The 12509-nt window shown below is 37.4% G+C and overlaps 1 protein-coding gene across 1 annotated transcript in view; it reads right to left on the bottom strand.

Annotated features, from left to right (window-relative positions):
• The window catches only part of LOC123932792 (uncharacterized protein C8orf34-like), a 176556-nt gene that overhangs the window by 163887 nt on the left and 160 nt on the right, over positions 1-12509 (bottom strand). Inside the window, 2 exon segments of the mRNA XM_045991451.1 lie at positions 12294-12361; positions 12364-12508. Of these exon segments, the coding sequence (XP_045847407.1) occupies positions 12294-12361; positions 12364-12508 (213 nt within the window).

Consider the following 12509-nt stretch of genomic DNA (forward strand, 5'->3'; position numbering starts at 1 on the left):
ACAGGTGTGAGGTACGAACACTATCTTTGACATTATGAAACTGAACAATAGGTCTCATAAGAGGATGTTGCCTAATACAATGAACATGCCCCTCCACAACATCTTTTAGAAGATGACAAAATTGTATTTTCATGGCTTGGTTCTTAGGACTCTCAATGAAGGCTTCTTAAATCTCTCCATTGCGTAACTCAGGGAAAAGTATTCTTCAGTGGGTCATCCTAATGCTGAATGGGTGACCAAGTCACTGTTCAACCAACTTTATCCAAAAATATGCTTGCTAAAAACTTGAGAACTTAATGTATATGACCTTCATGAATTATTCACTAGATATTATTTCTCAGAATTGAACTATTGATAAACCTGGTGACTACTGATCTCTGTCTTAGATTCCCTATCAGTCCACAGACTGTAGCAGTGAATGGTGCCCGTTGTGCACAGACCTCAATGTCCTAACTGAAAGTTAGGAAAGGGTTAGATTTAAAACAATTCTGTGAGCACTAGGACTTTAAGTTTCCACAAAGTAGACTGTCATCTCTATATTTTAAGAGTGTTGTTTTTCATATCATTGCTATACCACGAAGAGAAAAGATAATGAGAAATGTTTCAATAATTATTTTCAGTCAGAACAGAATAATATTCCGCACTTAACTATAGCTGGTCTTAATTAACATTTTATATAATACTAAGATGATTATTATACATTGTAAACAAAAAATACAACAGGAAAAAATGAAATATCCAAAATATACCAGATCCTCTGGAGAGAGTTCATAGGAGTAAAATAGCATAAAAATAAAGCACACAGCTACAATTAATCTTATGCAATAAGATTAATACAATTAATCTTATGCAATAAAGTTCACTTCATACAACGATATATATTTGTACAGACAAATCAAATGTATTCTCAATTCAGGCTCAGTGGATTGGGCCGCTGCCTTCGGCTCAGGTCATGATCTCAGGGTCCTGGGATCGAGCCCCGCATCGGGCTCTCTGCTCCGCGGGGAGCCTGCTTCCTCCTCTCTCTCTGCCTGCCTCTCTGCCTACTTGTGATCTCTCTCTCTGTCAAATAAATAAATAAAATCTTTAAAAAAAAAATTCTCTTTTTTATATTAAAGGAACAACTTACAACCTTAAACTATCAGTGAGTTTCATGTAGAACATTACCCAACAATCAGATTCTTTAGATATTTTTCATAATTCATGTTTAAATGTCTCAGTATTGTTAAGAACTCCTAAGAACAAAGACAACAGAAACTACTCTAACATTTCTACCTTTTACCTTATTTAATTTACATACTTGATTCTATCGTAAATTTCTTGAAAACCAATCTCAAAATATGAATTTCAAATATGAATTTCTTCTTTCTATGAGTATAATGATGGAATGTGTTGATGAGTATGAAAATGGACCAAGCACATAAAGAGAAAACCAAGGAGGGCTTTTGTAAAATTATCAGAATATGATAGTTGAGAGTGCCCCCAAGTATTACCAGTCTTTTCTAAATACACAGAAGTTTTTGAAGACAGGATATGTTTTATTTGAATTTATATTTCTCAGTACATAATATAGCACCTAATAAATGGACCAAATGAATGTAAATGAAGTTCCAAACATTGCACTGAAGAATTTAATAGCTGTTGAAAAGATAACAAAGTCATAATGAATTTTCAAGAAAGTGAAATCTCCCATAAACTGCTGAGATTGTCCGAGACTGCTAGTGGCAAATGATTATTCATATCCAAACCACACTTTTCAAATTTAATAGGTTGGTCCTGATTTTTTTTACTCATAAATGTATTTGACAATGATTTGGTAGAACACCCATTATGTACCAGACATTTTCTAGACATGAAGATATAAGCAACTAAAAAGATTGACAAAATATCTTCCCGTAAGAAGCTTATATTCTAGTGGGATACACAGAATATAAACTGAAATAAAAGGAATAATCCAATAAAACAATATCAAATGACAATAAGGGATATTTAAAAAAAAAGAAAGACAGAAAGAAAGAAAATCATGCTACAGAGAGTGATAGTGGAGGTGGGGTCTGTGTGTGCTATTTTAGTTGAGGGTGGCCCAGCTTTCCTGTCCGAGACAAGAATACATATTCAGGATTGTTTTCTAACTACATATAATGTCTCCAAATTTAGTGAAAGTATATTTTTGTGATACAGCAAATAAGCAAGACTTGCCGCCACCGCTGAGCAAAGAACACACACACATATACACACACACACTTTGTTTGGCTAAGTGCTACTCTCCTTCCTAACTGTGCCACAATGCTTTTTCAGAGATACCAGAGCTACAATATAAAAACGCAGGTGCATAACTTGAATTAGTTCTAATTTCAGGGTACTAGAAAGTCATCCTTCAAAAGCATCTCTCCACACGGCCTGTCACTGAATTATCAATATTAATAGAAAAGAGAAGTAGCAGCATCTAACGTGATAGCAGCCAAAATTTACCAGGTGTACATCAAATGCCAGCCACTGGACTGGGTTCTTCTGACCTGGTTTCATCTCATATATTCCTCATAAAGTCCGTCTTTGGTATCATTTTGCAGATGAGGACACTGATGTTCGCAGAGATCAGCAAGTAAAGGGCTCAGGGTCAAGCAGAGAGTAAATGCTAAGCTTGATATATTTCCAAAGATCACCTTCTTCATCCCATATAACTGTGGCATGTGACTTCCTCATGCAAATGAACTTGAGGGGTATGCATTAAGTCTTGCACAGTGTTGTGAATTAATTTATCAGGTCCTCCCTTGAAAGGAGATATTAAAAATGGAAAAATATGACTGAAAATGAATTAGGTAGTTAAGTACGTAATTAAAAGTTATTCACCATATATAAAGGGTAATTAATGTGATGGGGAATATTTTCTCTAGGTCTTAAAGGAATAAATATGAAGATGCTCTTTGCTAGCTGATTATGTCTTCAATGTACTTTACTCCATAGAAGGAAAAAGAATACACAAGTCAATGTTTTGTTTATTTCAACAGATATCAATTAAGCCTTGCATTATAGTCTGTGTTCCACTAGATACTATAGTAGATGCACAATAAAGAATAAGGCAAGACACTCATTTCCTACCTTCAAGAACTAAAGATCTACTTTCTTTTTTTTTTTAAAGATTTTATTTATTTATTTGACAGACAGAGATCACAAGTAGGCAGAGAGGCAGGTGGGGGGTTGGGGCGGTGGGAAGCAGGCTCCCTGCTCAATCCCAGGACTGTGGGATCATGACCTGAGCTGAAGGCAGAGGCTTTAACCCACTAAGACGCCCAGGCGCCCCTAAAGATCTACTTTCAATACCAAACATGATATACGACAAACACCTCTTGTCAGCAGATTATTGATATTCATACCTCCTTCACTGTAGAAGAGCTCTCTGTCTAGCTGGATAGATTGTCCTCTACAACAGGAAGGACCCAGAGGAATGACATAAAAAGCAAGCTCCTGGTTCTAACCAATCACATCAGTCTACTTTTTAAATATAGGCATGCTAGCCTATAAAATTCCTTCTCAGCACTGCTTGAGCTGTGTCTCACAAATTTTGATACGTTGTATCTTCCTTTTTGTTGTTTGATGGATTTAAATTTTCCTGAGATTTCTTCTTTTAAGATTTATTTATGTATTTATTTGTCAGAGAGAGAGAAAGCGAGAGAGAGTACAAGCAGGGGGAGTAGCATAGGGAGAGGGAGAAGCAGGCTCCCTGCTGAGCAAGGAGCCCGAAGGGGCACTAGATGTCAGGACCCTGGGATCACATCCTGAGCTGAAGGCAGATGCTTAACCAACTGAGCCATAGAGATGCCCCCGAGATTTCTTCTCTGACCATATTATTTAGAAGTATGATGTATATTTTCACAGTGTTTTAGAAATTTTCCTGTTTTCTGTTACTGACTTATAGTTCTAGTCCATTGTGATGGAAAGATATGTTGTATGATTTCAACTGAGATTTGCTTTGTGGTTCAAGGAATGGTCTGTCTTTGTACACATTCCATGCCACTTTGAAAAAAAAAAAAACATGTATTCTGTAGTTGTTGCATAGAATGGTCTACAAATGTTGACTAGGACTTAGTTGACTAAGTCTACATAGAATGGTCTACAAATGTTTATTAACACTAAGGACTGCTATTTTTCTTGGTGGATTGACTCTTACATTACTATATAATGATAGTTCTTATCTCTGGTATTTTTCTATCCTCTGAAGTCTACTTATCTGGTATTAAAATAGCCACTCCTCCTTTCTTTTGATGTTTGCATATTTTTTCTACACTTTTACTTTTAGCCTGTTTATATCTTTGAATTTTAAGTAAGTTTCTTAAACACAGCATATGGTTGAATCATGTTTTTAATCCACTCTGGCAATCTCTGTCTTTTAATTGGTATACTTAGACCATTTGCATTTAATTTCATTTTGACATATTAGGCCTAAAGTCTGCCATGTTATTTTTTGTTTTCTGTTCTTTATTTTTTCTTTTTTCCTATTCCTGTGAGTTGTTTGGACACATTTCAGAACTCCATTTTAAATTACTAGAGTTTTGAGGACACCTGTGGCTCAGTTGGTTAAGCATCTGTCTTTGGCTCAGGTCATGATACCAGAATCCTGGGATGGAGTCCCATGTGGGGCTACCTGCTCAGCAGGAATCTGCTTTTCCCTTTCCCTCTGTTCCTCCCTCCTGCTCATGCTCTCTCTGTCTCAAATAAATAAATAAAATCTTTTTTTTTTAAATCTACTAATTACTAGAGGTTTGTTTTTAAAGATTTTATTTATTTATTTGACACACAGAAAGAGAGCTCACAAGTAGGCAGAGAAGCAGGCAGAGAGAGAGGAGAAAGCAGACTCCCTGCTGAGCAGAGAGTCTGAGATCATGACCTGAGCCAAAGGCAGAGGCTTAACCCTCTGAGCCACCCAGGCACCCCAAATTACTAGAGGTTCTGAGAGCATCTTTTTGTATAGCTTTTCTAGTGATTGCTCTAGGTATGACATTATATATATACTACTTATCCATAGGTACTGTTTTACCAATATAAGTGAACTATAGAAATCTTACCTCCTTTGTTCCTCTTTCCTCTTTCTTGCTTATAATACAACTGTCTTAAATACTCCTCTACAGAACCACATCTGACACTGTTATAATTTTTGCTTCAACCATCAAACATAATTTAGAAAATCTGAGAAGAAAAATATGTTATATTTAGTCATATTTGCTCTTTCCATGTTCTTTCTTCCTTCCTAATGTTCTAAACTTTTTCTTTTATAATTTTCTCTCTGTTTAAGAGATCTCCTTTAGCCATACTTTTAGGGTAGACCTGCTGGTGACAGATTCTCTTGATTTTCCTTCTTTTTTTTCCCTCCAGAGGTAGAATTTAGTGATTCATCAGTTGCATATAACATCCAGTGTTCATCACATCAAGTGCCCTCCTTAATGCCCATCACTCAATTACCCCATTCCCAAACCCCTCTCCACTTCCCAGAACTCCAAAACCTTCAGTTTGTTTCTTAGAGTTCAGTGTCTCTTACGGTACACCAATGTCCACAGTAGCCCAATTATGATATCCCCTTCCTTTCTAAAGGATATTTTCTCTGAGTACAGAACTCTAGGTTCCTATTTTAGCACCTAAACAATGTTGTGCTACTGCCTCCTGATGTCTACATGTTTGATGAGAATCTGCTGTCAAATTGTTTTTCCTGTAGAGGTATGGTATTTCATTTCTCTTGCTGCTTTCAAGATAAATTTTGTCTTTTTTTTTCCTTTCAGAAGTTTAATTATAATGTATCTTGGCATGGATTTCATTGGAGGAGTGGCCTCATTACCATTCAGCAATGGCCCCTTTTCTAGGCCTCCTCTGACATGGCCCCAGGGGGGAAGGAGAGGTATATCTCATTATTGACAAGGGTAAGAGAAGCCAGGCTTCCCAGATGGTCCCCACTGACACTGGTCTCACATGGTAGGGTTAATGGTGGGGCCACGATGTAAATGTAAAATAAAACCACAATGAGAGATCACACAAATCTATTAGAATGACTACTATTACAAAGATAGATGCTACCAAGTTTTGGTGAGAATGGGGAACAACTGGAACTCTCATACAATGTTCATAGGAATTAAAATTGTTCATACACTTTTCAAAATTGGTGGCTAATGTCCTAAAAATAAAGCCCACACCTACCATGTGGTCCAGCCAATCCAGGCATTTATCCAAGAAAAACAAACAAATATATCCATACAGAATACTACTCAGCAATTAAAAGAAATAAACTATTGATACATGACACAACATGGATGAACTGTAAAATGATTATGTTGAGTGAAGGAAGGTAGGTCCCCCCAAAAGTACATAGTGTATGGTTTCATTTATACAAAACTCTAGAAAAAGAAAACTATTCTATAGTGACAGAAAGGAGACCAGTTGTTCCCTGGGGAGGTGGAGGGAGTAAGGAAAGGTACAAAGGGAATAAGGAAAGGAAAGGTACAAAGGAATACTACTCAGCAATTAAAAGAAATAAACTATTGATACATGACACAACATGGATGAATTGTAAAATGATTATGTTGAGTGAAAGAAGGTATATCCCCCCCAAAAGTACATAGTGTATGGTTTCATTTATACAAAACTCTAGAAACAGAAAACTATTCTATAGTGACAGAAAGGAGACCAGTTGTTCCCTGGGGAGGTGGAGGGAGTAAGGAAAGGTACAAAGGAGGAATGAGAAGGGGCATTCTAGACAACAACAAGGAGGAAGGGCATATGAAGAGCACGTCCTAAGTCTAAGTATTTTAAGGCACCTTCCAGGGAATCACAAACATTTCCACTACTTACCATTGACTCCAAGCCACTTCATCATATATAGGTGCAAAGGAGATATCACTATTCATAATAAAGAGATTCTGTTATAAAGAAGGAGAAACTGTCTCTCTGGCTCAGTACCCTTCCTTGTGTTCCAGTATTCTTGTGCATTTATTTTTTTAAGATTTTTGTGGATATTTCAATAAAATTTTGGAGGAAAATCCATAGGCTTAGTTCACCAGAATTGTAAATTTTCTTTACTCAAAATTATAGGTTGTTACTTTATTGGTTTTCATGTATAAACCGCTGATATAATTCTTAACAAAATTCACATTATTTGATGTCTAAGGAAAACCCAATGGTGAACTATATATAAGTACTTATTTCCTAGATGTTCTCCTTTATTTTTATATTTAATATTTTTTTACTTTGAAATAACATTAAACTTACAGAAAAATTATATGAACAGCACAAATAACTCCACATATCCTTCATTCACCTAAAGGCCACATTCATCTTTTGCAAAACTTTCCCAAGAATGTCCTTCTTAGTGAAAGTATCAGTTCTAGGACTATATTTTGCACTTGTCCCATCAGTCTGAAACTTCCCTTAATCTGCAAGACCTTAACATCTTTGAAGACACGAGAAAATCAGAATTTCCCTATCAGGTTTATCAAATATTTTCTCATTATTCAGTTCAAGTCATGCATGATTGGCAGAAATATTGAAGAAGCAAAATCACGTTGTTTTAATTGCATCCTACTGGAGGCGCACATTATTGGTTTTTCCCTTCATTTAAGTATTGTCAACCAGCATTCTTTTCCCTTTGTAATGATAAACAACTACTTTGTGGAAAGATACTAGAGATTAGATAAACATCTCATTCTTCCTCCAACTTTTACCTTTTATTTTTGGCAACAATTAATGTTTCTTGCCAGAATTATTGCTAAATACTTGCCAAATAGTGATTTTCTAATTCCATCTCCCATTCTACTCTTATTAATTGGTATTCTACTATAAGGTAAAGCTTTCTCCTCTCCCCATAAGTTGAATATATTCATGTATCCCATTATATTGTAGTGTAATAAAATAGTCCTATTTTATAAGTAAGACAAAATGTTACTCTCATACACTGAGTCTCAAATTGTCCCAGATTTAGTTAACGGACCCACTTCAAGCTTTTGACATATTCCTATAATTCTCAGACAACCTCCTTAGTTCTTGACATAATATGGTACAGGTTCATCTTGTACTTTCCCAGACCCAAGTTTAGAATCAACCATTTCTCCAAGGATACCTGGCTCTACCTGATGAAGAATGGTATGTAAAATGTGGTCACTAGGTGTGCTCATTGCTATTGAAGTGTTGCTATTCCCAGGCAACCATATATCTACTTATGTATATGTTAATACATATAAATCTATACTTATTTCTATTCCATTTATATCTATTTCTATTCATGAAGTCACGAGATACACCAATACCTCCAATTTCAATCCAACACCACAGAGTTCATTCTACATGTTTTCCTTTTTATATTTATGACTCCCATTTCTAATAGCAAGAGAGCTGGCTTGCATTATTTTCAATATACTTACTTATTCCTCAATAGCCCCCTACCTCATATGTAACAAATCTCCTGATCCTGCCAGGCCACTGCCTGGTAATCTTCAGGCCAACTGGAATTCAAGGTTGCCGATGTGGCTGGAAAGTGTGGGGCAGGGTACCAGAGAAAAACAAGCTGCACAGTAGTAGGTGTATGAATGAAGCAGGCTGATGGCTGACCACCTGTTTGACAGGAGTTCACCTCGTAACATACATGTCAAACTGGTTAACATGAATTTAGCCCATGTGAGTAGAGGTACTGTGAAGTAAACAGAGGTGATAAAGTGGAGTGGGTCAGACTACATTTGGAGAAATGTAGTGAATTTGGTTTGCCACATCTCCAATACACAAAGATCTAATATTCTCTGAGATTTAATGGGGACTCCATTATCCTGCTTCTTAATAGTTTAGGATTTCACTCTCTTGTAGATGTTATCATTTCTAAACCAGGATATATGACTGCCCTAAGCACACTTCTAACAAATATTATTCAAATAATTCTGTTTCTTTCATGGAAATGGGAGAAACTAAAAAGTATGTACTTCTCTATGTTGAAAATAAGGAACTTATTGTAGTGTTCCACATCGTATAATTTCTTGGGAATGAAGTTTAATTGCTTACAATATAGATGAAATAGATCACTTGATCCCCATAAACAGATATTTGCCAGTTAATTATTCAGTTTAAGAATTTTTGACTGTCAGGTCCTTCAACTATTAAGTGGTTGGCTGAGATAAGTCTTGTGTTTGCACCATGAATCTTGCCTATACGTGCTGCAAAATACAGTACTTTGGTGGAAGCCAAACCATTTCACATCTTGCTAATTAAGTAGCATGGAAATTAAGTAGCATGTGGAAATCTATATTAAATATTAATAATAATCTATATTAAATAGGATTACAGTTTTAATTTATTAAAGTGATGCCAAACATTCCTTTAGATTGATGCCTCGGCTCTTCACTACTCATCCATCCTGAATAAGCTAATGAGAATACTAAAAGTATTCCATTTTACAAAAATTTCAAAGAGGTTGTAGAGTATAAGTCATTATTACCTTATCCACCTTACATTTTTATATTATTTAATTAAAATATCATTACCCAAGACCCTAATGCAATGATTTCTAGGCATGGTTTTTTAGTGCCTCAAAGCATGTTAAATCATTTAAAGGCAATATAAATTTATACTCTTAAATCACCTGGAGACAAGATAAATTTTCATCTAGAGTAGTTTTTGAAATACAGCACTGTGTACAGTTTTATAAGCTTCTCACATGATAAAATGTTATAAAAAAGGAAATAAGCTAAGAAATAAACCAAGTAGCTAAATTAGGTAATTAAGCTGTATAGGTAAAAGCAGCAGGATACAGGTATTCTCAACCAGTATATGTTACCTTTACTTTTTGTTTTAAACAATATTCATGTGATCTCTTTAAAGCGCCTTACTCCAGAAAGTTTTCACAAAACCTTCCTACCTTACAAAATCTGTAAAGGGAACATATTACCAGGTCTTGTATATTTTCAAAACTAAAGTAAGCTGATGTCACCAATTCCAGTGCCCCAGCACACGCACACACACACAAAATCACAACATAAAACAGATAATAAAACTTGGGAGTCACCTATTTCAATCTGTGATAGGTAAGAGATTTTAATGTATATATTGTTTCTTAAAATGTAGTCCGGGAATTAAATATGTAATGATCATTGTGCCACTTCTTACTAAATTCATGTTTCTGGGATGCTCCTTGATTGATCTCCTAAAGTAGTTCTTATGAGAACCATTGACCAAAGTTCTGGGAGCTTTGAGGAGAATGCCAGAACAACAATATCCATTTTACATTAGTTTCACTGGTTTTCTAGCATGAGGAGAGAGGGGCTACAAGCTAATGATATTTCCTAATTTTGTGAAATATGTAGAATTCTATTCAAAACCTAGCTCTCTTCTGATCAAAATTGTTGCATACGAACCTGCTTTTAGCAGAAGGTACCCATTTTCTCCCTTCAATTATTTAAGTATATCTCAATCCTCAAAAATTAACTACTCATCATTGCAATCCAAGCTCATGGGGATGTAAGTAATATGTCTCCCCTGCAAAAATCAATAAAATACACAGCACATAATTTTGTCATTTTTTTGATTTTTGGTGAGGAAGTCATATGATTTTAAAAGACAATTCTGCCATCATTTAAAATTCATCAATGCAGAATTATCAAGTGAGCTAGCTTTTTTTTTTAAATGAGCACTTCATAAAAATCAAGTTGGATTTATTTCCTAGTTATGTAGAAACTTTACGTATATGCCCAACTCTATTATTATCACTTGGAGAGAGTCTCAGGAATTTTAAAATAAGTTAATAAATCTATTAAAGGAATTGACTTGTTCTCCCTGGTAAATTGTATCTAGGGGAGTAGACACAATCTCAAAGTATTTCTTTTAATGTTTCTTTTGATACAACGAATACACTGTGTCACAAAGTGTTATTATGCTTCAGCTTTTAATAGATAGAATTATGTATAGTCTCTAATCATTAGATTAAAGAAAAACAATCTAGTCGCGCCAGCAATTCTACATTGCTTTTATATATAGACTTCCTCTGGTAACACTTTGGGCTCAAAGAAGAATCAAGGCATGCATTATAGGACTTTATGACTCTATACAACAATGAGTTTCAGTTGAAACAATGGCCGTATCTCACTAGATAGTACAACATTAACTTAAAGTTGGGCAGAAAAACTTAAAATCTCGCAAATCTTAGTTATCTGAAACCCATCCTTCCCATATCTGATCACATTCCTCTTCGCCTCTCCCTTTTCTACTACGGTATTATTTCGCTCCCCCCCCCCCCCCCCGCAGTTATTCTCTTTTCAGTACTAGGGAAACAGCTCGGTTCTCTATCTCTGACCCCTGAGCGTTCCAGTCTTATTCCGACGCTGCGGACACATAAACCCCCAATAATGAGCACAACTGCTTTTTCTGCGGGGTAGGGGGGATCTTGACCCTCCCAAGTCCGATCGTCTCCTATCAGTGCCCAGCTGGAGGGCTGAACTGGAATGGGAAAGGAGAGTGGGCGTTCCTCCCTGCGGGCACCGGCATCTGCCCAGCGCCCTGGCTACACGCGGGACGCTTTGCCAGCGCCGGGTTCAGTCTCCCGTCCTTTTTCTCACGTCGTCCCGCTCTTCCTTTCTCCTACTGTATTTCTGTCATCAATTCTTTGATGGCTAGAGGAAGCAGCTCAGAGCTACATGTCTTCTCTCATAAATTCGTGTATGCTTTTCCTGAATCTTTCTCCGCCCCTTTCTCTCCCTAACACATGTAGGGTCTGCAATGCAAAGACTCCTTTCATCCAGACATCAATGTCAGCGTCTCAGTTTGACAATTTCATTCAACGCGCCAGCACCTACCGAAGCCTACTCTTTACCAGTTCAGTTTTCTCCCAGTTAACCATATTCCTTCCCATTGCTAAGCAACTCTTCCAGCTTTCTGGGTTCTACTACTGACCACATTAAAAAAAAAAAAAAATCCAACACGCAATACAGTGTAAATTCCAGGAAGAAAGTGTGCATGTGTAAGACAGTCTAAGTGTGTGCATCTATCCGCCTCAGCCTGTCCCGGGTCCTGTGCATGAGGCTGCGAGATGCAGGACACTCAGACCACTCAAACTTCCCCTGCCAGACAAAGGCTTGGCCCTCTCCAGCTCACCTGTCCGCGCCAGGTAACCAGCGAGGTGCCCGCTCAGCCGCGTTCCAGGACACCTGGCCTGGCCAAAGCGAATGCCACACGGCCGCCTCCTCCCGCGCATTTCTTCACTACCCCTCCTTGCCCTGGGTGTTCTGAACCCCTTCCCCCAAACACAAACGGGACCGCCCTTGTCCACAGCGCCTTACCTCAAACAGGGGACCTATCTTGTTCTTCTCCAGGTAAGCCTGGATCCGGGATTGCTGATGAGACGCCATGGAGAGACCGATGGGGCCGGGGAGAGTGCGGGAAAATCGCGCGGCCGTGCGCGAAAATCGCGCGGCCGTGCGCCTCGGCCAGGGGACAGCCCTCCTTTTTCCCCCGGACTGGAGCCGGGACAGGAGCTCCGGAGCCTCGGCTCCCCC

The sequence above is a fragment of the Meles meles genome, chromosome 1, assembly GCF_922984935.1.
Source record: "Meles meles chromosome 1, mMelMel3.1 paternal haplotype, whole genome shotgun sequence".
Classification (NCBI taxonomy): Eukaryota; Metazoa; Chordata; class Mammalia; order Carnivora; family Mustelidae; genus Meles; species Meles meles.